Below are 26,864 nucleotides of genomic sequence, written 5' to 3' on the forward strand. Positions count from 1 at the left end.
TTGCCTTGTATGTTACTTGTTGCTTCTCCTTTGCTGCATTTAATATTCTTTCTTTGTGTTTAGTCTTTGTTAGTTTGATTAGTATGTATCTCAGCATGTTTCTCCTGGGTTCTCCTGTATGGGACTCTTTGTGCCTCTTGGACTTGATTGACTATTTCCTTTTCCATTTTGGGGAAATTTTCAACTATGATCTCTTCAAAAATTTTCTCATGCCCTTTCTTTTTCTCTACTTCTGAGACCCCTGTAATTCAAAGGTTGGTGCATTTGATATTGTCCCAGAAGTCTCTGAAACTATCCTCAGTTCTTTTCATTCTTTTTACTTTATTCTGCTCTTCAGAAGTTATTTTCACCATTTTATCTTCCAGCTCACTGACTCATTCTTCTGCTTCAGATGTTCTGCTATTGATTTCTTCTAGAGTATTTTTAATTTCAGTAATTGTGTTGTTTATCTCTTTCTGTTTATTCTTTATTTCTTCTAGGTCTTTGTTAATTGATTCTTACATTTTCACCATTTTGTTTTCAAGGTTTTTGATCATCTTTACTATCATTATTCTGAATTCTTTTTCAGGTAGTTTGCCTATTTCCTCTTCATTTATTTGGACTTCTGTGTTTCTAGTTTGTTCCTTCGTTTGTGTAGTATTTCTCTGCCTTTTCATTATTTTATTTTAACTTACTGTGCTTGAGGTCTCCTTTTCCCAGGCTTCAAGGTTGAATTCTTTCTTCCTTTCAGTTTCTGCCCTCCTAAGGTTGGTCCAGTCATTTGTGTAAGCTTTGTATAGGGTGAGATTTGTACTGAGTTTTTGTTTATTTGTTTGTTTTTCCTCTCATGGGCAAGGCCAGTGAGGTGGTAATCCTGTCTGCTGATGATTGGGTTTGTCTTTTTTTGTATTGTTTTGTTTGTTGTTTAGATGAGGCATCCTGCACAGGATGCTACTGGTGGTTGGGTGATGCCAGGTCTTGTATTCAAGTGATTTCCTTTGTGTGAGTTCTCACTATTTGATACTCCCTAGAGTTAGTTCTGGAGAAGGCAGTGGCAACCCACTCCAGTACTCTTGCCTGGAAAATCCCATGGATGGAGGAGCCTGAAGTCCACGGGGTCGCTAAGAGTCGGGCACGACTGAGCGACTTCACTTTCACTTTTCACTTTCATGCATTGGAGAAGGAAATGGCAACCTAGTCCAGTATTTTTGCCTGGAGAATCCCAAGGACGGCGGAGCCTAGTGGGCTGCCGTCTATGGGGTCGCACAGAGTTGGACACGACTGAAGCGACTTAGCAGCAGCAGCAGCAGCAGGGTTAGTTCTCTGGTTGTCTAGGCTTTTAGAGTCAGTGCTCCCATTCCAAAGGCTCAGGGCTTGATCTCTAGTCAGGAACGAACATTCCACAAGTAGTTTGTTATGGCATTAAGTGAGATTAAAACAAATATCCAAAAATGAGAAACCGAAGATGAACCCCAGACGAATGGCAGTTACAAAATCAGGCAAAGAATATACACATACACCCACAAGCAAAGTGAAAACGGTCCAACAAAAATAAAGTACAGTAGATTGACCCGGCAAACAAGGTAAATCAAAATTATATTTACCACTTAAGAACAAAACTAACTAAAGCACAAACTGGAAAACAAAACTAAAGCAAGGTGTCAAGTGGGGAATAAAGCAATGAAAAAAAACTAACAAATATGTTGAGAGGAAAGGAAAGAAAGGAAAGAAAGAATAGATATGCAGAGTTAAATAGAGGTAGATGAAGACAATTTATATACAGTAAAGATTAACCGCAAGGGGAAAAGAACAGTAGGAAAGGCAAACAAAGGCGCCCTCAGCCTTTGGATCATTCCAGGGTTCCTTCCTGATTTTATCCTTTGAAACGCATTATAGTTGTGCTAGTCACCTCCCAGTCCTGCTTTCCTGCTTGTCCCCTCAGTCACCTTTAGAAGTCTTTCTGAGCCCTTACACTTTTGTTGACCTCATCCCCTGCTGGGTCTTTAGGGTCCCTACCAGGGTTCAGTCCCCATTGCTACTTGTTCCAACTCTCCCTGGGCTCTAGCCTGCCTTCCCTCATCCCCCCTTCTCTCTCCTCTCCCTTAGCACGGTGGGATGCTTATTCCATACTGCCGCCTTCAATTATGGAGAGGATGTGAGTAGTATTTAGAATCTCAGCAGCACTGCGAGGGGAGGGGGGGAGGGACATGGGTATAGACCAGTTCTCTAAATCCTGAGATGCAAAACTTTTAGAGTGGGTAGAAGAAATTCCAATTGTACAGCAGCAACTTTAAAAAATATATTTATTTGTTTTTATTTATTTTGACTGTGCCTGTTCTTCGTTGCTGTGTTGCAGATGTTCTGTAGTTGTGGCAAGGGGTGGGGGCTACTTGTGCACAGGCTTCTCATTGCGGTGGCTTCTCTTGTAGAGCACAGGCTCTACAGGGCAGGCTCAATAGCTTTGGAGCAGGGGCTTAATTGCCCCAAGAAGTACGGAATCTTCCCAAACCAGGGATTGAACTTGTGTCCGCTACATTGGCAGGGAGATTCTTAACCACTGGATCACCAGGAAAGTCCACACAGCAGCAATTTAAAAAATCATTCTCCCAACTTGCAGAGCTGCAAAGTCTGTTTTTATAAAATGCTGGTAACAATAGCCATGGTGTTGCAGGGAGATGAAAGGAAATTGTGAATATGCCAGATAAAGGGTCAATATTGCAATACCTGAAGGTGAATCTTGATCCATGGTTTCTAGGAAACCATGCTCCATGGTTTCCTGGCTGCAAGTTGCAGGGCATGTGCCTGCTCCTCACCTCTCTGGCCACACTTCCCTTGTCCTTCCTCTCACAAAGGTCCTGTCACACTGGCCTGCTTTCTGTTTTCTTGAGACTCCAAGCTCTTTTCTGCCTCTTAGCCTTTGTGTTTGGTGAGTCCTCTGGGCTTTTTGCTGCAGTCTACCTGACTGGCACCTATCCTTCGAGTCTCAGCCTGAATATCTCTACCCTGAAAGGCCTTCTACTAAAAAAAAAAAAAAGGCCTTTTTCTTTTTTTATTCCTCTGAGAGGCCTTCTTGAACCCGAGCCGAAAGCAGTCACCCACCTCAGTCTCTCACCCAGCACATTATACTTCATAGCTTTTATCTCTTATGTTTCTGAAAGTGCCATGTGAGCTCTAAAGTGTATGAAGGAGAGGAATAACAATCAATTTCAGAGAGGTGGTATGTGTGTGCTAAGTCGTCTCAGTCTTGTCCAACTCTTTGCGACCCTGTGGACTGGCTCCTCTGTCCATGGGATTTTCCAGGCAAGAATATTGGAGTGGGTTGCCATTTCCTTCTCCAGGGGATCTTCCCAAGCCAGGGATTGAACACACATCTGTTAGTCTCTTCACTGGCAGAATGGCAGGCAGGTTCTTTACCATTAGCGCCAGAGAGGCAGTATAGCAAGGTAGTTAGGAGCACCACCTCTGGACCCAGACTGCCTGGACTTTAACCTGAATTCTTCTTTTTTTCTTGAACTTTTCTGTGCCTCAGTCTCCTCATCTGTAAAATGAGGATAATAATGTAAATGTTACCTTATAGTTTATTTGTGAGGATTAAATAAGCTCACGTATCTTAAGTACTTAGAAAAACATTTGGCACATTGTAAGTACTCTATTGCTGTTAGTTACTACTCCTGTGATTGTGTATTTTGGGTGACTAATGTCATGTATTTTTCCTGTTTGGTGGTGCAGAGTCCATCCAGCTTGCCAAAGACCTGGTCTAAAAATGACCAGCTACGCTAATGCCCAGTAATGCTGATTAACAGATTAAAAAAGCAACATGAGTTCCATTGCCTGGGTTAGTCCTAACTTCCAGATGGGTTACCCTTCTAGGCCTCTCTTTCCTCATCTGTAAGGAGATGATGATGATAGTAACTATATCACAGGGTTATTGTGAGCATTAAATAAGTTAATACAGTTGTATAAACAGCGCCTATCTCCTGATCAGATGCTCAATAAATATTGACCGTTACTGTCCTCTCTCTGCCTCTCATTTCTGAGGCCCAACACCTTGTTTGAGAGTGTTTTACTTTATAATAATTAGAAACTAATCTCTTAAGAATATGAAAATATTGCACTTTGTTAGTCCATACTCTGTAAATGTTTAATCAGCCATGATGGGGACTGGCTCATTTGACTTATTTTGCTTAGAGAATTTTTAAATTTTAAGTGTGATTGTTCCAGTTCACTAGTTTCTTTACTCATTGAACCTCTAGACTGTCAATTTACTGAGCAAACGGACAGTGTCCTCTTGTGTTCACTGCTGTGAGCACAGTGCTGACTTTGAAACCAGAGGCTGCCTGAGTGTGTATCCCAGCCTTGCTGCTCCAGATGTGGGACCTTGGTCCTCTGTGTTGTCATCTGTAAAACAGGGCTGATAACAGCAACTTCTTCCCTGGGTTGTTGTGGGCTTTCGAGTCTTTCATATAAGACACTTAGAGACTTACTCTTTTCATTGAGGCCTTCTCCCCTTCCTCTGTCCTCTCAATTTCCTTCCCTGCTTAGTTTTTCTCTAATGCTCCCATCATCACCTGATATCTATTTTACATATCTGTTCTGTTAGTTTCCTGTGTCTACCGTCCCATCACCACTAGAATGTGAGCTGCAGGAGGACAGGGATTTGTCTACATTCCTCACTGTTCTATGCCCTATCACAGTATTTGCCCAAGCATTACTGAAGTGGATAAGCATTAGCTGCTGGTAGATGACCCTAGAAGCTCAATGGACATGTTGAAAGTAACGGACTGAATGGGTGACTGAGGGATGTGGGACCTACTGGGGCAGGCGCTTCTGATTTGGGCCTTTTCCCTGCAGGTATCGCTCGAGAAGGTGCTTGGCATCACAGCCCAGAACAGCAGTGGCCTAACCTGTGACCCCAGCACAGGCCACATGGCCTACCTGGCAGGGTGAGTGAGTCGGTGGCCTCGGCCTCTAATCCCTGATCCTGAATTCAGAGCCTCAAGTCTTCGATGAACCTCTCAGGGCCTCAGCTGTTCCCTCTGTAGACTGCAGAAAATGCTGCCTGCCTCTGAAGGCTGTGGGAAGGATTCCACGGGCCCCTCTATGTCTAGAATGGTACCACCACGTGTGCGTGCTAAGAAAGCCTTATTGTGACTGCAGGCGAGAGGTAGCAGGGATTCTGGGAAACACAGGAGGTTAAGATCAAAGCCACAGTTGGTGTCAGGCAGTTAGTGTCCTAGCTCCACCAGACATGCCCCTGTCCTAGCCTCTGCTTTGGTAAAACAGAACTAGTGATACTCTCCTCCTGGTAGTTAGAGAGGACTGAAGGTCATCTGCAACCATTTATCCCACAAATACTGGTCTAACCTGCACTGTTCTAGGCACTGAAGGGACCCCCCTCACCCCCCGCAGGGCAGGGCAAGGCCATAGTAATTCCTGATGAACAGCATCTATTACTGAGTCTTTGGGAAGAAGCCAGAATACAGGACAAGGGGGGCTGTTGAATCTGACGGGTGTGGATTCACATCCCTACTCATTCCCTGATCTGCTGGGGAGCCCTGGGCAAAGAACTGCTGTCTCTGGGCTTCAGTTTCATCATCTATGAAAAGCAGCTAGACTGCTGATCTCACCTGGCGGTTGTGAGGAATTAAAGATGTTGTACACAGTAAGTCTTTCGTGGTTTCCCTGGTGGCTCACTGGTAAAGAACCTGCTTGCCAATGCAGGAGACACAGATTCAGTACCTGGGTGGGAAAGATCCCTTGGAGAAGGAAATGGTAACCCACCCCAGTATTCTTGCCTGGAAAATCCCATGGCAAAGGAGGCTGGTGGGCTACAGTCCACAGGGTCGCAAAGAGTTGGACTCGACTTAATGAATGAACAATAGTAAATCTTTCTTAGACCAGAGCCTGACAGTATAGTTACTACAGAGGGAGTGTTCGCTTCTTTTTAAGAACTTGTTGATATTAGTAATAATGTTAAGTGCCCTAGAATTCTCAGCATAGATAATGGGGGAGGAGGGGACTAAAGAGAGAAGCATCTGAACAGAAAGAGCCTTTTCTATCAGTTCAGTTCAGTTGCTCAGTCGTGTCCGACTCTTTGCAACCCCATGGACTGCAGCACGCCAGGCCTCCCTGTCCATCACCAACTCCCAGAGTTTACTCAGACCCATGCCCATTGAGTCAGTGATGCCATCCAACCATCTCATCCTCTGTCGTCCCCTTCTCCTCTCGCCTTCAATCCTTCCCAGCATCAGGGTCTTTTCAAATGAGTCAGCTCTTCACATCAGGTGGCCAAAGTATTGGAGTTTCAGCTTCAGCATCAGTCCTTCCAGTGAATATTCAGGACTGATTTCCTTTAGGATTGACTGGTTGGGTCTCCTTTCAGTCCAAGGGACTCTCAAGAGTCTTCTCCAACACAACAGATCAAAAGCATCAATTCTTCAGCCCTCATCTTTCTTTATAGTCCAACTCTCATATAGCCTTGTCTATATGTGGGCTCTTATGTTGGGAGTGCAGTCATCCCTGGACCCCAATCCTCTCTCAGTTTGGGCACATTTTCCTCTTTCTCCCCAGCTGTGTGGTGGTGATTTTGAACCCCAAGGAGAACAAGCAGCAGCACATTCTTAATACTGCCAGGTAAGCTGGGGCCTGGGCAAAGGGTAAGGGTGGGATCAAGGTCCTGACACACCCCTCCTTCCCCACACTGCCTGGAGATGCTTGTAGGTGACTCATTCATTCACTCACTCAGTTCATTGACACTCAATTCAGATTCAGGTCTGCTCTGTGCTAGGCACTGTTCCAGGTGTTGGGAACACAGCCATGAACAAAGGAGATAAGAAGCTGCTCTCCATAGAGCTGACAGCTTGTGGGGGAGACAGACTAAACGAGCTAACAAGATAACTAGCTAACCATCAGACCTTGACTGTGGCTATTGGTGGAAATAATGAGGATGTGTTCGGGCAGGTTAGAAGGCAGAGGACCCTTATCAGAGTCTTATCAGAGCCCTCCTAGGGCTGAGACCAGGAGAAAGTGAGGAGGTGACTCATGTGAAGGTGTGGGGAGAGCATTGTAGGCAGAGGGGACGGCAAGAGCAAAGTCATTTTTGAATCTCAGGTTGAATAATTAAGAATCTCAAGTTGTTTTAGGAGCAGTCAGGGTTTCATGGGTGAGGCTGGAGCCCCAAAAGTCAGATCACCTTGGGGAGTGGTTGACTATCATGCTGATTGCAAAGAGAAGCCACTAGAGGGCGTTTGTAGGCTGAGGCTATGCTTAGCCACCGCAGCCCTCTAGCATGCTATTTCCCTTCCCCACTTTCCTTTTTCCCACAGAATGTGCTCCTTTTTTGTATACTTTGTAATTTCCTCAATGATGATATTTACTGTCTCTCTCTACAAGATGAGCTGTCTTGGGGCAGGGACTTTCTCTTAGTTAATTTCTGTGTCCCTATACCCTAGGTCAGTATCTAGGATATTGACAGCACTTCTTGTTTCCTGAATGAATGAATGTAATTTGGGTTTTAGAAAGATCTCTTCAGCTGCCACTTTACTGGGGAAGACTCTTGGCCCTGAGCAGGCCCAAATTGGTACCTGGGGTCCCATTGATCACTGTGTCATCCTTGGGCTTTGGTCCCCACTGAGTTGTGACATTAGGGAGGCACTCCACTGCAACTTTTTTTTTTTTTTTGGCTTGTGGGATTTTAGTTCCCTGACCAGTAATTGAACCTGAGACCTTGGCAGTGAGAGCTCAGAGTCCTAACCCACTAGACCACCAGTCCTTCCCCTCATTGCAACTTTTTATTCTACAAATACTGTACAGATAGCTCAAGCTTAGCTCCTTTGGCCCGGCTCTCCAGGTGGACAGGGAAGATATGGGTTTTCTTCTTCCTGTATAATCCCTAAGGCAGGGTCTCTGAGATATGGTTTGGCAGATACAGCTTCTCTCTTAGAAGGGGCTTCTTGGACCCTTAGCTCTGACTGTGGGTTTTGTCAGTGGTGATGAGCGCAGAGGTGGGTCCCCATCCAAGCGTGTTTATTCACTATGTGATCTCAAATGAAGTACTTCTTGTATGTATGTCTTAAATATCAGACTTACTCGACAACCTTCAAAGTTTTCTACACAAAAATCCAGATGCCCTCTCATTTTGGAAAAGTGAGAGGTTCACATCTCTGGGGCCCACATTCTCCATGGCAGGAATGGGCTGGAGCTTGGTGGCATTTGTCAGAGTCTCCGTTGGCCAATTCTTCTCATCCTCCCAGTTGCCTCTCCGATGCCCACAGGTGGTAGAGTAGGTCACCTTGATCTGAAGCAGATAGCCGAAAAGAGTCCACTCTAAGTCACTAGTGGGTCTGTCTTAGGAGGCAGTGTGGGCAGAGTGGAGGTTTTCATCCTGGCTGCATTTCAGAGTCACCTGATCCCAGGCCTCACCCTCAGTGAAGGCTGAATCAGTTAGTCTGGAGTAAGGCGTAAGCACTGGCAACTTTTAGACTTTTTACATTGAAATAATTTCAGACTACAAGAATAGTACAAAGAGCATCTGTATACCTTTCACCCATATTTCCCAGATGCTAACATTTTACCAATGTTTGCTTTATCATTCTCTGTCTCTGGGAATTTTTTGCTGGTCAAGTGGTTAGGACTCCATGCTTTCCAAGGACCCAGGTTCAATCCCTGGTTGGGGAACTACAATCCCATGAGCTGTGCAGTATCCACTCCATCAGGGCTTGAGGTTTGGGGGAGGAAGGGGCCTTTGCTTTTACAAAACCTCATTTCTCTGTGCACTGCCCCTGCTTCTCCTGGCTGCAGGACAGGCTAGGAACGCACTGGGTGCTGTGCTGGGCCAGCTCACAGCACTGGCTCCAGGGAACCGTGTTTGCTCACCTCTCCTGGCCTCTTGGGAGCGAGGGGTGCGCTGAGTACTGTGAGCACAGCCAGGCTGGGGTCTGCCTGCACACCCTCAGTACCAGTGATCAACCCCTTTCCTTGTCCCCAGGAAGTCTCTGAGCGCTCTGGCCTTCTCCCCTGATGGAAAGTACATAGTGACGGGAGAGGTGAGTGGTGATCATGGTGGAGTGGGTGGGGAGGGGTCTTGGGGCCATTCCTCTGGCCCCAGCAGACCTGAGAAATCCCTGGAATAGCTCCTTCCTGGACCAGGAAAGCCCCATGGCAGATGCGGCAAGGGGCGGGGGGGATGGCTTTCGGGCACACCCTGGGGCAGTACCAGCTTCGGCCCTGACAGCCCCTCCAGCTTCACCTGGTGCAGAACCCAGCAGCAGTAAATGGCACCATCTTCCCCAGAATGGACACAGACCTGCTGTACGGATCTGGGACGTGGAAGAGAAGAGTCAGGTGGCGGAAATGCTGGGCCACAAGTATGGCGTTGCCTGCGTGGCCTTCTCCCCCAACATGAAGCACATTGTGTCCATGGGCTACCAGCACGACATGGTGCTCAACGTCTGGGACTGGAAGGTAAGAGCTGGTGGGTGGGTGGCAGACAGCCAGCCGCCAGAACACCCTGAGTCTCAGGCATGGGGAGAACTAAATGAGATAACTTGGTAAAGCGTTTATCCAACACACTTTTTGTTTGTTTAATAATTTTTACTTTTGGCTGGGTCTTTGTTGTGCAGGCTTTTCCCTAGCTGCAGCACTTGCGCTTCTCATTGTGGTGGTTTCTCTTGTTGCAGAGCACGGGGTTCTAGGGTGTGCGGGCTTCAGAAGTTATGGCTCATGACTCTAGAGCACAGGCTCAATAGTTTTGGTGCATGGGCTTAGTTGCTCTGCGGCATGTGGGATCTTCCCGGGCCAGGGATTGAAACCGTGTCTCCATGGCTGATTCATATCAATGTATGACAAAACCCACTGAAATGTTGTGAAGTAATTAGCCTCCAACTAATAAAAAAATAAATAAATAAATAAAGTCTGAAAAAAAAAAAAAAAAGAAACCGTGTCTCCTGCATTGGCAGACGGATTCTTTGCCACTGAGCCACCAGAGAAGCCCTATCCAGCAAATATTTCTTGAGCACCTACTGCATGCCAGTCCCTATTTTAGGCACTTGTTGTAGGGCATGTGACAAGCTCTTAACTAGTGGAACGTATCATTCGTTTTATACTGACCAGCTGTGACCTTGAGCAAGTGACCTAACCTTTCTGTGAGTCTGTTTCCTCATCTGTAACATGGATATTATAGTATCTACTTTGTTGAGTTGGGAGAACGCAGGGTTATGCGTTGGAAGGCTGGGCTTGGGAACAGCTGGGGGAGGACTTAAAGTTGGCAGAACTGGGTGTCAGTCCTGGCTCTGTTCATCACCTGCTACGTGACCTTGATCATGTGACAGTCCTGCCTGAGCATGACGGGGTAGGGGGAGAAGCACCTCCCTCATAGGACTTTTGAGGGGCTTCCTGAGCTGTCCTGTGAAGGGCTCAGTGGGGCCCAGAGTGAGAGCCCAATCTCCAGCAACGTGGGTTGCATTGTCCTTCGCTTCTAGCTGTGGCCATCTTCAACACCATATGTGGGCTGCAGGACTTGGACTCCTGAGGAAAGTTCTGGAACTTCCTCTCATGTGGAAGCCCTTCCAGGCCTCAGTCTCCTCTGTGTTGGGAATGATAAGAGGGCCACATGTAGGTTTCCCCAAAAAGAAGGGCCTGAGGAAGACAACCTTGGAGCAGGCGAGGGCAGGGAGTCACAGGGCTGAGAGAAGAGGCACAGAGACTGGTGAGTTGGGTGCTGGGGTGACCTTCTCTTCACTGATTCTTCCAGAAAGACATCCTGGTGGCCTCCAACAAGGTATCATGCCGGGTCATTGCCCTCTCCTTCTCAGAGGACAGCAGCTATTTTGTCACTGTCGGGAACCGGCATGTGAGGTTCTGGTTCTTGGAAGTGTCCACTGAAGCAAAGGTGTGTTTTCATCCCCACTCCCTCAGCAAGGCCTAGGGGAGAACCATCAGGGATAGTAGGGACTCCTGGTTCTACCATGATTCGGGGGCAGTGGCTGTCTAGCCTCTCAGTGGGGTGGCCTTCTGTCTCTGGGACTGCTCTCCAGATGCTGACTGACAGAGCTGCCGGGAAACCTCTTCTCCCCTGCTGGGCCCTGGGGCCACCCCTCATTCTGGGCCTGTGGCCTCCAGCCACTCTGCCTGGAAGCGTGCGTGTTCTGTTCTGCCTTCTCCACTTGGAGGTGTTTCTGAGAGTTCTCCCATTTAGCTGTGTCCTGTCCACTGGTCAGGAGAGCCTGTCGTGACCTGGCCGGGGACTAGGCCGTCTGTTCAGGGTCTCGCTGTGCCCCACTCTCCCTCCAGGTCACAGGCACGGTGCCCCTGGTGGGGCGCTCAGGCATCCTGGGTGAGCTGCATGACAACGTCTTCTGTGGTGTGGCTTGTGGCCGGGGCCAGATGGCAGGCAGTACCTTCTGTGTGTCCTACTCGGGCCTCCTCTGCCAGTTCAACGAGAAGAGGGTGCTGGAGAAGTGGATCAACCTGAAGGTACCCCAACCCCTCTCTCCGCTATCAGTGCGGGAAACACTCTTCCCATGACATGTGTCTCCAGAGACACACAGCACTGCCCTTGCATCATAGCTGGTCACACCAGTTTGGGGTCTGATTTCTGGTTCTGCTTATTTGATTCTGGGAGAGGCTCTCTGAGCCTCGGTTTTCTCATCTGTAAAATGGGACTACTACTGTCTGCCTCACCAAGTTGATAGGGGTGTCCTATGGGATGGTATATGTAAGGCACTTAGCACATTGCCTGGCCCCTGTAACGGGTCAGGGTTCTAAGTGCTTCCCCATCACTGTGTGATCCAGTTCACATTTGTTTTCTTTACTGGGCATTCTTGGCTGGTGGGAGGACCGCTTTTTTTTCCTTGTTTAATTTACGGTATCATGTACTTAATAATTTTTATATTATTTTTACAATCAAAGACTATATAAAATACATAAAAATTTAGGATGCATGTGTATGTGTGGCTGAGCCCTCCACTGTTCATTTGAAACTATCACAACATTGTTAATCGGTTATACCCCAATACAAGATAAAAAGTTAAAAAAAAATACATAAAATTTTAAACTAAAAAATGATGTATCAGTGAATTGCAGAACCGCTTTCCTTTAGGATCTGAGGGTTTGAGTCCAAGTTGTCTTTCCATCCTGGGATTGGGTGCCTGTTTGGCTGTTAGCAGACGCATCAAAGTTTTCCTGCTTATCCTATTCCTGCTGTTGCAGTTCTCCTTCAGACCTCAGCTTCAGGGTTAACGGCCTGGCAAGAGGCATGTAGAGAATTCTGAGCCTTTTCTGTCTTTCCTAGTTGGTTAAACATCATTTAAAAAATTTTTTTTTTGTTTTGATTTTTAGTTTTTACAGTGTTGTGTTGTTTCTGCCATATAGCATCACAAATCAGCCATAATTATACATATATCCGCTCCCTCTTGAGCCTCCCTCCCATCCCCCATCCCACCTCTCTAGGTCATCACAGAGCACCTGACTGGGCTCCCTGTGGTATATAGAGGCTCCTTTCCAGCATCCACTTTACACATATATGTTGATGCTACTTTCTCCATTCGTCCCTCCCTCCCCCAATTTTGTGTCCACAAGTCCATTCTCTATATCTCCAATCCTGCCCTGCAAATAGTTTCATCAATACCATTTTTCTAGATTCCGTATATATGCGTTAATATACGGTATTTATTTTTCTCTTTCTGGCTTACTTCACTCTGTATAACAGGTTCTAGGTTCATCCACCTCACTAGAACTGACTCAAATGTGTTCTTTTTTATGGCTGAGTAATAGTCCATTGTATATATGTACCACATCTTTATCCATTCATCTGTCGATGGACATCTAGGTTACTTCCATGTCCTGGTTATTGTAAACAGTGCTGCACTGAACATTATTTATTTTTCTCATTTGAATCCTCCTGCTAGAACTACTGAAGCTTTTAAGCAAGTCAGACGTTTTGATAAATAGATGCTTAGTCCCTGAGTAGTGGTCTTAGAGACTTCTTAGAGACTCAGAAACTGAGTCTGTAGATTTGGCATAACTACTGTAAGCTGTATCTAGAAGTTTGGCATGTCCTACCCCTTTATGTGCATGCCCTGGTTGAATGGATAGTCCTAAAAGATAGTAACTTTTTTCTGTGCTGCTTTGAAGTATATACTCTCTATGAAGTTATTTTTAAGGACTGTGGAATCAAATTTAAGCTTAAAATTCAGCACTTCTAGTGCAGGCGACCTCGGAGGTCACAATCAGCTAAGGAGATATTTTCCATACACAGCTGAGTTCCTCTATAGCAATGACAACTCTGCCCCAGTTTCTGCCTTTGTGTGCCTTTCTGCCACCTTTTCTTCTACAGTGACTATACATTATATCTTGATTTCAAAAATCTTAAAATCTGCAAAAAATGGGTTTCTTTTTTTAAAAAATACTTTCTATTTTATGTTGGGGTATAGCTGATTAACAATGTCATGATAGTTTCCGGTGGACAGCAAAGGAATTCAGCCATGCATATTCATGTATCCATTCTCCCCCAAACTTCCCACCCATTCAGGCTGCCGCATGACATCGAGCAGAGTTCCCTGTGCTGCACAGTGGGTCCTTGATGGTTATGCATTTTAAATATAGCAGTGTGGACCTATCCATCCCAAATTCCCTCTCTCTACCTGTAACCTGCCTCCCGGCAACCATAAGTTCATTTTCTAAGTCTGTGAGTCTCTTTCTGTTGTGTAAGTAAGTTCAAAAAATGGGCTTCTTAAATCCGAAAACTGTAAAGCTTTACTGGAGGCCCAAGGCTGACCCGATCTGGGCCACGTGAAGCAGCAGGTCCACTTGGGTCCCCTTTGCCCCCACAGGTCTCCCTGTCTTCCTGCCTGTGTGTCAGCCAGGAGCTCATCTTCTGTGGCTGCACTGATGGGATAGTCCGCATCTTCCAAGCCCGCAGCCTGCAGTACCTCACCAACCTGCCCAAGCCGCACTACCTGGGGGTGGATGTGGCCCAGGGCCTGGAGCCCAGGTACTGCCCAGCACGGGGAGGGAAAGGGGCCCACCTAGAGTCTGTCTGCCGGTATCTACCCATGCTTCCTGATCCATCTGCTTACTGGCCGCCCTGGGCTGGAAGCAGGATACAGACCCTAAGGAGGCAACAGAATCTCGTGGTGTCTGTAGTCTAATGCGTACATGCGCAGTCGCTCAGTTGTGACCCTGTGGACTGTAGCTCACCAGGCTCCTCTGTCCAAGGCATTCTCCAAGCAAGAATACTAGAGTAGGTTGCCATGCCCTCCTCCGAGGGATCTTCCCCACCCAGGGATTGAACCCGAGTCTCTTATGTCTCCTGCATTGGCAAGTGAATTGTTTACCACCAGCACCACCTGGGAAGCCCCAAGGTGCTGGATGATGGATGAGTACATAAACATTTGAAAAATAAAAAAGATCATTTCAGATAGTCGTAAATGCTTTGCTGAAATAAAGCAGGGACTCCAGGAGAGGGTCTTGGGATGGGGGTGTGTTGATTGGGTGGCTGGGGGAGGCCTCTCCAGTGAGATGAAGCCAGCTGTGTGGAGAGCTGGGTCCTGACAGCGAATGCAGAGGCCTTAAGGGAACAGCACACTTGGCCCAGTGTGTTATGGGGACAGCAGGAGGCCATGTCACTGGAGCCCGATGTGCCGGGTGGGGGAAGGGTAACAAGTGAGATCACTGATGGAAGCTGCTGAGGGGCTTGGAGCCTATCCTGACTGGTACAGGGATTTTTGATCATGTGTTGAGGCCAAGAGAGAAGGCCATGATCCTGTGCTCAGAGAGGATGGATTTTGTGCCAAGTAAAATGATGGGAGAGAAATGTTGACAGAAGTATAAAGCTCAAACACTCCCAGGGGCCAGGTGGAAGCTTCCAGTTTACAGCCTGTGTATTAGAAGCAAAGCAAAGGAAGAAGATGGAGGAGCGAGCAGTAGAGTCGGAGTGGGAGAGCTGGGTTACCACAGAGATCATCGGGTGGCACTGCCAGGCGGGGGCTGCTCGGGTGTCACCAGAGGCAGCTGTCACTGCTCACAGTGGCATTGGTGGCGACTGATGACTCACGTGGCCCTGTCAGCTTCCTCTTCCACAGGAAGGCAGAGGCCACCTACCCGGATACAGTGGCGCTGACCTTTGACCCCACGCACCAGTGGCTGTCCTGCGTGTACAAGGACCACAGCATCTACATCTGGGATGTCAGAGACATCAACCAAGTAGGCAAGGTGTGGTCGGAGCTCTTCCACAGCTCCTACGTCTGGAACGTGGAGGTGAGCCCCTCTCTCCCTCCCCCCACCCCTGCTCAGCCCCAGCCTCGGGGCTCAGCTGAGAAAGCTTCTGCAGAGTTTGGGAAGCCCGTTCAGTCATACCTGCCAGAGATACTCCTGGACCCCAGTATGTGCCAGGTGCTGTTCTGGGTGCTGGGGACACGTCTGAACAGGAAGCTGACATGAGACCTCATCTGGAGCTCACATCTGGGTGGTAGAGTACACCTATAAATAAATCAGTCAAGAACATGCCGAGTTCAATAACTCTCTGAAGAAAAACAAAGCCACCCAGCAGGGAAGGGAATCAAAGGTGCTATTTTAGAAAGGAGAGTGGTCAGGGAAAGCCTCTCAGAGGGTGTGACATTCTTCTAGTTGGGAACCTACAGGAAGAGAGGGGTGAGGCTAGCCACCACTGGGGGTATGGCAGGCGCAAAGGCCCCATAGCAGGAGTGTGTGTACCTCAGGGAGCTTTCTGTCAAGGGCATTTGTGTACTTTATTGCTTTTTTTTTGTTTTTATTATTTTATTTTTGGCTGTGCTGGATCTTTGTTGCTGCGTGGACTTTTCCCTAGTTACAAAGAACAGGGGCTACTCTCTAGTTGCGGTCCGCAGGCTTCTCTTGTTGAGGAGCGTGGGCTCTAGGGCTTCAGTAGTTGCAGTTTGCAGGCTGTAGAGCCCAGGCTCAATAGTTGTGCATGGGCTTAATTGCTCCATGGTATGTGAGATCTTCCCAGACCAGGGATTGAACCTGGTCTCCTGCATGGGCAGGCAGGAGACTTTGTTTACCACTGAGCCACCAGGGAAGCTTGCTTTTTTTGTTTTTTAAGTATTAAAGAAGTCTTTATTTTCTGAGAATGAATCTGTGGGACTTTTTCTCTGAAGGTATTCTAAGTACTTCTTGCAGATAAAGCAACTCTTGGAGAAAGAATTGTATCCAATTTTTTTTTTTCTTTCTGAAAATGTTTGTGCTAGATAAATGATGTTTTCAGTGGCCCAATTCAAGACTGTGAGAAATAACTTCATCCTTTTGAATAGGCATTATCCAGCTCTTTGCTTGAGGGTATCTGCCTTCATGGATCTGACATTTCTGTTGCTTGTACTTTTCTCACTTAAGAATATTTTTTTAAAAATAATTTTCAAAATTTATGTATAAAAACAGTCTTCTTGGGAAAAAACATGAAATATTACAGATAAAGCTAAAGTCTGTTTTGATCTTTTAATGACTTTTTACTCAAAGTCTATTTTATCTAACATTACTATAGACATGCAAAGCTCCCTTTTAGTTACTATTTGTATGGAGTATCTTTTTCTCTACCTTCACTTTCAACTTGTATGTATCTTTGAATATGTCATGTAATGAACATGTATGTATCTTTCTTATGTCTTTGATGTTTCTTAATTCTTTTATCACTACCTTCTTTTGTGTTTAATTGATTTTTTTGTATTGTTCCATTTTGATTTGCTTCTCATTTCTTCTTTTGTATATTTTAAAGTTACCTTCTTACTAGAAGATTATAAGTAACATCTTACATTTTTAACAAACTAGTTTGAAATAATAGCAATTTAGGTTCAGTAGTATACAAACACTCTTCTCTTTATGTAGTTCTGTCCCTCCCCCTCTATGCTGTTATTGTCACAAATTATTCAATATCTTCATCATTGTATTTTCATCAACACTGATTTTATTTTGTTATGTATTTGTTTATTTTTGGTTGCACTGGATCTTCGTTGCTCCCTGCAGGCTTTCTCTAGTTGTGGCGCGAGGGCTTCACTTGTTGCAGAGCATGAGCTCTAGGCCCTCAGGCTCTAGAGCACAGGCTCAGTAGCTGTGGCACATGGGCTTAGTTGCCACGAGGCATGTGGAACCTTCCCAGACCAGGGATCAAACCTGTATCCCCTGCATTGCCTGGCAGATTCTTAACCACTGGACCACCAGGGTAGCCCTGCCACTTACTTTTTTTCACAAAAATCCAATAGTAGGTCATAGTGTTGTTATCAAAGTGGCTGTACTGATTGCCCTCTGCCTTCTTCTCTGGGGACTGTAGGTGTATCCGGAGTTTGAAGATCAGAGAGCTTGTCTACCATCAGGATCTTTTCTGACTTGTTCCTCAGACAATACCATCCGCTTCTGGAACATGGACAGCAACCCTGACTCTCACTGGCAGAAGAACATCTTCAGTAATGTGAGTGGCTTCATTGTGATCTGTCTGTTAGGAGGAACAAAGGCCTACTTGAAGCTAAATGTGGGGGCAGGAAAGAGTTTTATGGAACCTGGGTGTTTGACTTCACTAGGGGCAGGAACCAGGAACCAAGGCAGGTCACTTTCTGTCTCCTCTCTCAGTTTTCTTTCTCTCCCTTTCTAAGTGGCATGGTCTTTCCTCTTTGCTTTCCTTTGAGTCAGCTCCTACTCTCTTAAGTGTATGTAAACACAGCTACTCCAGGCAATCCAATATACTCAACAAAGAAGAAATTGTTCCCCAAGTCTTGGGTTAGAACCCCCCTGGGGAGCACGTGATGGGCTGAACCAGGCAGAAGCGTCCCCTGTCTAGCAATGACTAGGGCCGGAGATGGGGTGCTGGCATGATGAGAGGCTGGGGAGAAAACACTTTGCTGGAGAAATGTTGGGTGTTGCTAGGTCAGTGAGAGAGCTTCTCCGGGGAGCTAAGGCCTAAATCATGCATTCATTGATTCTGCAGATACTACCAAGGTCAGTGCTAGGTGCTGTGTTGCATGCTGGGGACACATCAGTGACTAAGACACATTCTTCTCCTCTCAAAGCACCTCCAGTCTAGTGGAGGAGGCAGACAAGGAGCCAGTAACTACGCACACTATGATATAATTCCAAACATAATAAGGACCATGAAAGAAAGTTGTGAAGTACGAGGAGGATACGTGAATAGTCATCTGATTCTATCTGTGGCACTAGGGGCAGCCTCTAGAGGACGAGATAACTGAGATGGGAGATTGGGCAGCATAAAGAGGGGAAGGGAGAGTGTTCTATACCAAGGGATAAAGGCCTTGAGATAGGAAAGAGCTTGGTGAGTTGGAAAATCCAAAAGAGGTCAGTGTTACCAGAACGAAAAAGGCCCTTAATGCAGAATATGTATAGCAAGTGCTCCTTTACTACTACCCTCACTAGCACCTCTTCTCCCCCAACCATCTTCTCTTCTGCATCTGTGATATATGTGTTGTATTTGGTTATACACAATAGAAAAAGCCCAAACATGATGGAAAAGGTTTGATTTTCTGGCTCATAAAAATAGTCTAGTGACAACAAATCCAGGCTGTTTTGGCAGCTTTAGGAAGCACTTAGAGACTTAAGAACCACCCATTTTGAAGGAGTGGCTCTTTGCCATTTTGAAGGAGTGGCCCTTGTCCTCATGACCCAAGATGGCTACTGGAGCACCAGTCATCACATCCAAGTTCCAGGCAGCTGCACAGTGGGAAGGAAAAAGAGTTTTCACTTGCTTTACATCTCATTGACCAGAATTTATTCACACAACTTCATCTAGATGCAAAGGAGTGTGGGAGACATAGTAATTATTCTGAGTAATGAAGTTTCCAAGTCAGAATCAGAGCTCTGTTGCTCACCAAGACTGGGAGACTGGCTGTAAGGAGACAGTGGCAGCAGTGCTTCAGAGGTTCCCAGCGCTGCCCTCAGCCCTCTCCTGTCTGCAGACCCTGCTGAAGGTCGTGTACGTGGAGAACGACATCCAGCACCTGCAGGACATGTCACACTTCCCAGACCGGGGGAGCGAGAATGCGATGCCCGTGGACGTGAAGGCTGGGGTTCGAGTCATGCAGGTCAGTCCTGATGGCCAACACTTGGCTTCAGGCGACCGAAGTGGAAATCTGAGGCAAGTGGGCCCTGGTGGTGTCTAGTGCACACCTCCCAGCTTGGGCTCGGGTGCTCAGGGCAGTGGGGAGGAGCCCTGGCCTTGGCACCTCCAGCTGCCTGTTGGCAATGAGGGAGTGTGGGTAGCAGTCTGGGAGCCAGCCCGCCCTGGGAACATAAGTTGAGAAGGGGCTTCCAGAAGGGCTGGCTCCCAGTATATCAGAGTAGCCACCTAGGGACCGGGCCATGTGAACTTTGCCTGCCAAGTGGACAGGCGCACTTGCATGACTCCAGGGCAGGGTGACACCTTCTTGGCCCCATGATACCCCTGCTGAACCCTCAGAGAAGATGCCAGCTGGACCTGGGAGTGCTAGGAGAGGGGTCGGAGGGTGGGACATCTGAGGGCTCAGGCTGTTCACCACCCTGCAGAGGTTTTTCAAGATGTGACAGGCCCAATAGGTGCTGACAGAATATGAGCCCTGTCTTAGGAATCAGGTGTAATGTGAAAGGGTGCACAGTGACCACCTAGATGCTGGGTCTCTGGTGGGATGGGAGGGACCAGGGGCGCTGGAGACCATGTGCCGCGTGAAGGGGCAGCTGCCACACAGCACCAGTAGCACTGCCTCCACATTGTCACATATTCCCGTCATCCAAGAAGAACAGAAAAGAACTTTCTGTGCAGATTTTTTTCTGTGAAATTCTATGGTCTTTAAATGTTAGCAGCTATTTTGATGTCAGTCACTGATGAGGCAAACCAAGCAGGTCAGGGGACTGCTCCAGTTGACAGCATCCTGGTGTGAATGGCAGAAAACAGTAAGGAGAGCTAACAGGGGCATCATGGTCTTCTCCCAGGCCAGCCCCTGGCCTGAGCGCCATGGGTATCGACTGATTTAATCCTTGCAGCGACCCGATGGTGTTAGTGCTGTTATTCTCACCACTTTCAGATGGATTCGCTGAGGAAAGAGGGGCTGAGTGGCCAGGTTAAGATCACAAGGGTGGAGAATGGAGGAGCTGGGATGATCATTTCTTATTTCAGTCCTGGATGACCTGTTGTCTGATTTCATTTGGCAAGAATATGAGGAAAGTCTGGATTTGAGACCCTTTAAGAATGAGAGGGAGTTCCCTGGCAGTCCAGTGGTTACGACCAGGCTTTCACTGCCAAGGGCCTGGGTTCAATCCCTGGTCAGGGAACTAAGATCCTGCAAGCCCTGGGGTGTGGCCAAAAAAATTAGAATCAAATGGTCCCACCTGGAGGACTTCTCTGGTGGGCCAGTGGCTAAGACTCTGCTCCTCCAATGCAGGGGGCTTGAGTTTAGTCCCTAGTCAGAGAACTAGATCCCACATCTACAGCTAAGAGTTTGTGTGCCACAAGTAAGACCAGGCACGCCCAAATAAATAAATATATATATTTTAAATGTTCCCACCTGGGACTTCCATGGCAGTCCAGTGGTTTGGACTCCGTGCTGTCACTGCCAAATGCCCAGGTTTGATCCCTGGTCAGGTAACTTAAGATTCCACACCAAAAGCAAAACAAACAACAAAAATATTCCCACCCATAGGGCCTATCTTTGAGTATGACCTCTGACCCCTGCCCTACCCCCAGTGATCACCTCTGATAACAGCCCTCCCCTAACCCTTGTTCCCCCAGGGACCATCGTAGATGTTAACCCATGGAACCCCAAGGGGCAGGTGCCTGCTGAGGTGCTCCCAGGCTTGGGAGCTTTCTGGGTGCCGAGAACGGTCAGGCACCTCTAGACTAGCTGGCCAGGGTAGGGTATTCTCTATGTCCCCCACCCGGCTGCTCTGACCTTTTCTAGTGGGAGCAGAGCACCTGGGGCTGAGGGCCGGGGGCGGTGGGCAGGGTACAGCAGGCAGTGTGTGTCTCCCAGGATCCACGAACTGCACTTCATGGACGAGCTGGTCAAGGTGGAGGCCCATGATGCCGAGGTGCTGTGCCTGGAGTACTCCAAGCCGGAGACAGGTGAGCCTGTGGTGGGGGCACGGCCTGCCTGGCAGAGCCACCGGGGTGAGCAGTTGGTGTCTGGCAGGACTGTGAGTGACAGCTAGGGCTCCTGCATTTAATAAGAATTCCTGTTGCCAGGCCCCGGGACCAGGATGGCTGGGACTCCAGAAAGCAAGACCCAGCATGCAGGACTTGACCTGCTTACCCTGGTCCCCAGCACCCCAAGCTGCTCAGGCTAAAGAGGTGAAGGTTAATGAGTAAATGTATGGATGAGCTCCTCTGCTGGAAAAGGTAGATCAGTTGTGAAACATATTCTTTTTTTTTTTTTTTTTTGAAACATATTCTTTTGAAAAATTTCGATGCTTACAGTAAATTTACGAGAATATTATCAGGAACACCTGTAGATTCTTCACAGCTCCCCAACTCTTTTCTTTAAATCCTATCTGACCCTTTGACTATATATAGGATGTTATCTGCTTCCCCTCTCTCCTGTTCTCTGGATTTGTGCATGTGTGTGTATATACACATTCATAATATAATACCATGTATGTAATTTTTTTCTGTTTTTTTTAAATAATTGTATTTGTTTAGTTTTGGTTGTGCTGGGTCTTCATTGCTGCGTGAGCTTTTCTCTGGTTTTTGAAGGGGACTACTCTCTAGTTTCGGCACATGGGCTTCTCGTTGCAGTGGCTTCTCTTGTTTCAGAGCACGGGCTCCAGGGTGTGTGGACTTCAGTAGTTGTGGCACATGGGCTCAGAAGTTGCAGCTCTCAAGCTCTAGAGCAAGGGTTCAGTAGTTGTGGTGCATGGGCTTAGTTGCTCCATAACGTGTAGGATCTTCTCAGACCAGGGATCGAACCCATGTCTCTTGCATTGGCAGGCAGGTTCTTTACCACTGAGCCACCAGGGAAGCCCTGTTGTTGTTTTTTTTTCCTTTTGCTAAACCACTGGAGAGGAAGACTTGCTGTCCTTTCACTCTTAAATGCTTCTGTAAGCATCTCCTAGCAACGGGAACATCTGTTTACCTGACCACAGTGCATCTTATTCAATGTGCATCTTATCAAATCTGTCATCTCTCTTGGGCTTTTTTTTTTTTTTCTTTTGGCCATGCTGGGTCTTTGCTGCAGAGCACTGGTTTCTCTAATTGCTTATCTAGTTGCGGCCGCTCAAGACATGTGGGATCTTAGCTCCTCGACCAGAAATTGAACCCTTGTTCCCTGCATTGGAAGGCAGATTCTTAACCACTGACTCACCAGAGAAGTCCCTATCTTGAGTTCTTATTCCCATTTTGCCAGTTTTCCCAATGTTGTCTTTTGCAGCACCTTTGTCTTTCCAGTCCAGGTTCACGCTTTAGTTGGAGTAGCTCTTTTGTCACCTTTGTTCTGGTGCTGACTTGAGGCTTATTTCGACAGCCTTATTTAGTTTGTCTTTATGACTTTGTCTTTCTGCAGAATACAGACCAGTCATCTTATAGAATTTCCTTCCATTTGAATTTGTTTGTTTTCCTTATGTTTTGATTCTGATGATACCTTTTTGGCAGGAATATAATCTTGGTGAAGTTATGTATTAATGAGGTTAATATTCTTTCCCATTCTCTTCTTTTCTCCTTCCTTTTGCCATACTCTGTTCTGCCAAATTTCCTCTGCATTTCTTTTCATCCAGTACACCTCTCCTGAGCTCCCCCCCACCTCAGATCACCATTAGGCCTTAGACCTAGCAGGTGCCCAGGGTAGGCACCATTTGAGGGGGCCAGCACGAAGGTCCAGTGTCTGAAGAAAGGGTGGCAGCAGATGGTCAGTAGGACCTACGTGAGACACATGCAGCCAGAGTGTAGAGAGTGAGGGGGTGGGTGGAGTTTTGGAGAGGTTGAGAAGTTGGCAGAGCCTCTCATGGCTGCCAGTAGCTGGACTGGATAGGAAGGCATGCTGGGCTTTCCCAAAGTGTCTGGTGTGGGCACAGGTGGAGGAGTGTCCATGTGTACGTCAAGATTCATCCTGCACGACCCGGTGGCGAGGAATGCAGAGTGCCAGGGTCTGGGGCAAGTTGGCTGCAGTTAGGAAACCAGAGATCCCCTTCCTCAAGGCCAGGAAAGCTCAGTCACACTGCTGTCTGAGAGGCCAGGCCATCAAGCGGGCCCCCAGGAACCCAGGACCTCCCTCTCACCTACAGGACTGACTTTGCTTGCCTCGGCCAGTCGGGACCGACTGATCCACGTGTTGAACGTGGAGAAGAACTACAACCTGGAGCAGACCCTGGACGACCACTCCTCATCCATCACGGCCATCAAGTTCACTGGTAAGCCCCTGCCTTCTACATCCTGTGCCTCATTCAGTGGGCTCCTTTGGCTGCACGTAACAGCAGAGCCCCCTTCAGCTTAGAGAAAAAAGGGAACAGCATCGGATTCAAAGCCCAGCTGGATCCAAAGGTTGAATGTTTTTTTAAATTTATTTATTTAGTAGGCTGTGCTGGGTCTTAGTTGTGGAACTCAGGATCTTCCATCTTCATTGCAAATGCAGGATCTTTAGTTGTGGCATGAGAGCTCTTAGTGTGAGATCTAGTTCCTAGACCAGGGATTTAACCTGGGCCCCTTGTATTGGGAGCACAGAGTCTTAACCACTGGACCACCAAGGAAGTCTCCCAAAGGTTGAATTCCTTTAAGTTATCCAGACTGTCTCCCTCTGTCGGCTGTGCCTCTCTTGGGTGGGCAGGGTCTCAGTGATTCCAGTGCTGCTAGAAAGACACTTCTCCTCTTCCTATCTCTTTGGCAGAAATTGAGAGCTGACTTTCCTGGTGCTGACTTGAGGCGCCACCCCTTTTCAGAACAGTTATCGGTGCCAGAGCTTTGGAGTGTCTTCTTAGGCTGTGTCTGACTCCTGTTTCTCCAGTTCCCACCCACCTCCACCTCTGATCTATGAGAACTGACATTAGGCAAGTGCTCCAACAGGAAGTCAGAATGCCAATCCAGGATGGGATGGTGCTGGGGACCTTGGCAGAAAAATGGGTGACAGAGACAATTACTGGAGGCTAGTTCTGTGCTGGGTGGTGACCCTTGTGCTGTCCCAGCAGTTTCCCCACTTGACAGCCAGAGTCACACAGCCAGTATTTTGCATAAGGCTGTCTTCCTTCAAAGCCCTCACTCAAACAGGCAATTGAAGGGATCCCTCCAAGACTGGAAGGATTCAGTTTGGAGATCCCTGGCCCTAAGGGATTCCAAGAGAAGGGGAAGCAGGCCCTTGTAGGAGTTTAAATGATCAGAACCCAAGAACGTATTCAAAACTATATTCAAGAAGAATCCATTATGGAGAGAATATATCCCTGTGCTCTATGTTCTTGACTAGGAAGAGTTTTGTACATATAATCTTATGGCTGAGAATGTATTAATGTCCCTTGGACTTCCGCACTTTCTGCCCTGTCTCTGTCTCAGGTGGTTGGGAGCTGAGCAAAAACAGATTAACAGTGTTTGCTGTGTTGTGATGTGGGTGTGTGTGTGTATGCACACGCACAGTTGCTCAGCCGTGTCCAACTCTTTGCGACCCCAGGGACTGCCAGGCTCCTCTGTCCCTGGAATTTTCCAGGCAAGAATACTGGAGTGGGTTGCCATTTCCTACTCCAGAGGATCTTCCTGACCCAGGGATCAAACCTGCATCTCTTTGTAAGGACCTAACAAATGCTGATCAGCTCAGCTTTCTCAGACAGCCTTAAAAAACTGTTCAGACCCTCCCATTCCACAGTGGAGAGGTAGGTAGAATAGATCAGTAAATCTTGTGCTGTGCCCAGCAGTGACCTTAGCTGTAATGAATGGTTTAGATCCAGGAGAGGTGATGACTGGCCAAGGGGGTGACCCACGAGTCGGTCCTTCTGACAGTGTGGACCTCTGTTAAAGCCCGAGGCGGTGTGAGAGGATGGGCATCCTCAACCCAGCTTCTGTGAGCCCTGCTCTGACTGGGCTGGCTCACCTGGACATTGTGCTCGAACCATTGATGATTTGTGTAAACTGGGCACCAGCCAACTGGAAACTGTCTGAAGCTACCCAGCTAAAGAATGTCAGTCTTTGAACTCTTTTCTTTGAATCATATATTCCAAAAAGTGAACAGAAAATCTGTGAATAGTTTACAGCATAATACAATGAAATATCCACATCAAAGTTCACAGTCAGTAAGCCTGAACTAGACACACCCCTTGTTTTTAGCTAGAGACTATTCTGATTGATCCTGGTCCTAATCTTGCTAAACACATGGGGTCTGCACCCCAGGTTAGGAAGCAAAGCATTACCAGTAACTTGCAGGCCCTCTCTGGGTCCCTCCCATACACAGGGCTCTCTTCCTTCTAGGACTAGTGACTCCCACTTGAGTAACATCTTAGCTTGTAATGTCAGGCCTGGGAGCTTGCAAATGTCCTGTCACGAAGGAGCAGCATCCATTGTACCAAGGCTCTACATGTTTTATATTCATCCTGTCTTTTCATCGTCACCACAACTCTGTGAGGTACTTGTTCTCTGATTATTCCTCTTCTATAAAGAGAGAAGCTTAAAAGCAAGAACATCGATAGTACCTACAGGTGGCAGCCACGGTCCCAGGGGTTTCCATGCCACTCCGTGGGGCAGTGGCTGATACAGGCTCATTGAACAGACAGGAGGCTGAGGCTCGGAGAGAAAGCTTGGCTTCCGAGCACAGTGTTTAATAACCAGAGGATGCCTGGATCAGCCCTGGCCCGGTCCTGACTCTCTGCACTCTGGGACAAGGACTGCGTGACTCTGAGCCCCTGGGTTCACGTTTGCAAAAATGTGGCTGGTGACAAGTCAGGAGGGGGAGGCTCAAGTGGCAGAGAGCCTGGACTGGGATCTGTGTGGAGTTTTTTTCTTTTTTGGCTGTGCCACGCGGCTTGTGGGATCTTAGTTCCCTGACCAGGGCCTGAACCCAAGCCCCCTGCAGTGGAAACGTGGAGTCCTAACCACTGGACTGCCAAGAAGTCCCTGTCCAGATATTCTGATCATTCTTTTTTATATTATTATTTATGGCTGAGCTGGGTCTGCATTGCTGTGCGGGCTTTCTCTAGTTGCAGCAATTGGTGGCTACTCTTCCTTGTGGCACACAGCCTTCTTACCATGTTGGCTTCTCTTGGTGCGGAGCACGGGCTCTCGAGTACATGGGCATCATTGGTTGTGATGCATGGTTATCATTAGTTGTGACACACGGGCATCAGTAGTTGTGGCGGACGGGCTTAGTTGCCTGTGAAATCTTCCTGGACCAGGGATCAAACCCGTGTCTCCTGCCTTGGCAGGCAGATTCTTATCCACTGGGCCACCAGGGAAGTCCCTCTGATCATTCTTGATGGCATGAGCCTCCCAGCAGTCTGCCTGTCTCCTCTTGCTACCTGCTTCAGTCACATCTCCACTCTGTGGCCTGAGTCACTTTTCTGAATCCCAGATTAAGCCTGGTGCCCCTGCTATACCCTGGCCTGTTTCCCTGTATGCTTTCGCTCTGCAGAGGCCTGCATTGCCCACTGCACCGTTCATACCCCTTCATGCAAATGGCTCACAGCTTACAGAGTCCTCCCACCTGCCAGCATTCCCGTCACCTCTTCCAGGAAACCCTCTGTGATGCCCAGCAGAGTTCCCTTATGGTAGGGTTCCCTAGCTAGGATCCCTAACCCTAGTCGGGCTCAGAGGGGCCCAGCCCTCCCTCATGATGGCCTCCTCCTCCAGGCAACAGAGACATCCAGATGATCAGCTGTGGCGCCGACAAGAGCATCTACTTCCGCAGTGCCCACCGGGTAGAGTGGGGTGGCCTCCTTGGGGGCTGGATGTGGGGGCTTCTTGGGGGCCACATCTTGAAAGC

General features: G+C 47.7%; 1 protein-coding gene across 5 annotated transcripts in view; it reads left to right on the plus strand.

The window, feature by feature from the left end:
- WDR62 (WD repeat domain 62) overlaps positions 1–26,864 on the plus strand; it is a 49,009-nt gene that overhangs the window by 5,226 nt on the left and 16,919 nt on the right. For 3 of the 5 annotated variants that reach the window (XM_061139099.1, XM_061139100.1, XM_061139096.1), the window contains exons 2-14: positions 4,831–4,922; positions 6,550–6,612; positions 8,966–9,023; positions 9,271–9,441; positions 10,730–10,867; positions 11,269–11,451; positions 13,809–13,969; positions 15,045–15,234; positions 17,276–17,413; positions 18,909–19,087; positions 20,955–21,046; positions 23,197–23,322; positions 26,732–26,799. In XM_061139099.1, coding sequence (XP_060995082.1) covers positions 4,831–4,922; positions 6,550–6,612; positions 8,966–9,023; positions 9,271–9,441; positions 10,730–10,867; positions 11,269–11,451; positions 13,809–13,969; positions 15,045–15,234; positions 17,276–17,413; positions 18,909–19,087; positions 20,955–21,046; positions 23,197–23,322; positions 26,732–26,799 — 1,659 coding nt within the window. The remainder of the gene's footprint in view (positions 1–4,830; positions 4,923–6,549; positions 6,613–8,965; positions 9,024–9,270; positions 9,442–10,729; positions 10,868–11,268; positions 11,452–13,808; positions 13,970–15,044; positions 15,235–17,275; positions 17,414–18,908; positions 19,088–20,954; positions 21,047–23,196; positions 23,323–26,731; positions 26,800–26,864) is intronic. The other 2 variants (XM_061139097.1, XM_061139101.1) reach the window with 2 other exon arrangements.

The sequence above is a fragment of the Dama dama genome, chromosome 4 (genome assembly GCF_033118175.1).
Source record: "Dama dama isolate Ldn47 chromosome 4, ASM3311817v1, whole genome shotgun sequence".
Lineage (NCBI taxonomy): Eukaryota > Metazoa > Chordata > Mammalia > Artiodactyla > Cervidae > Dama > Dama dama.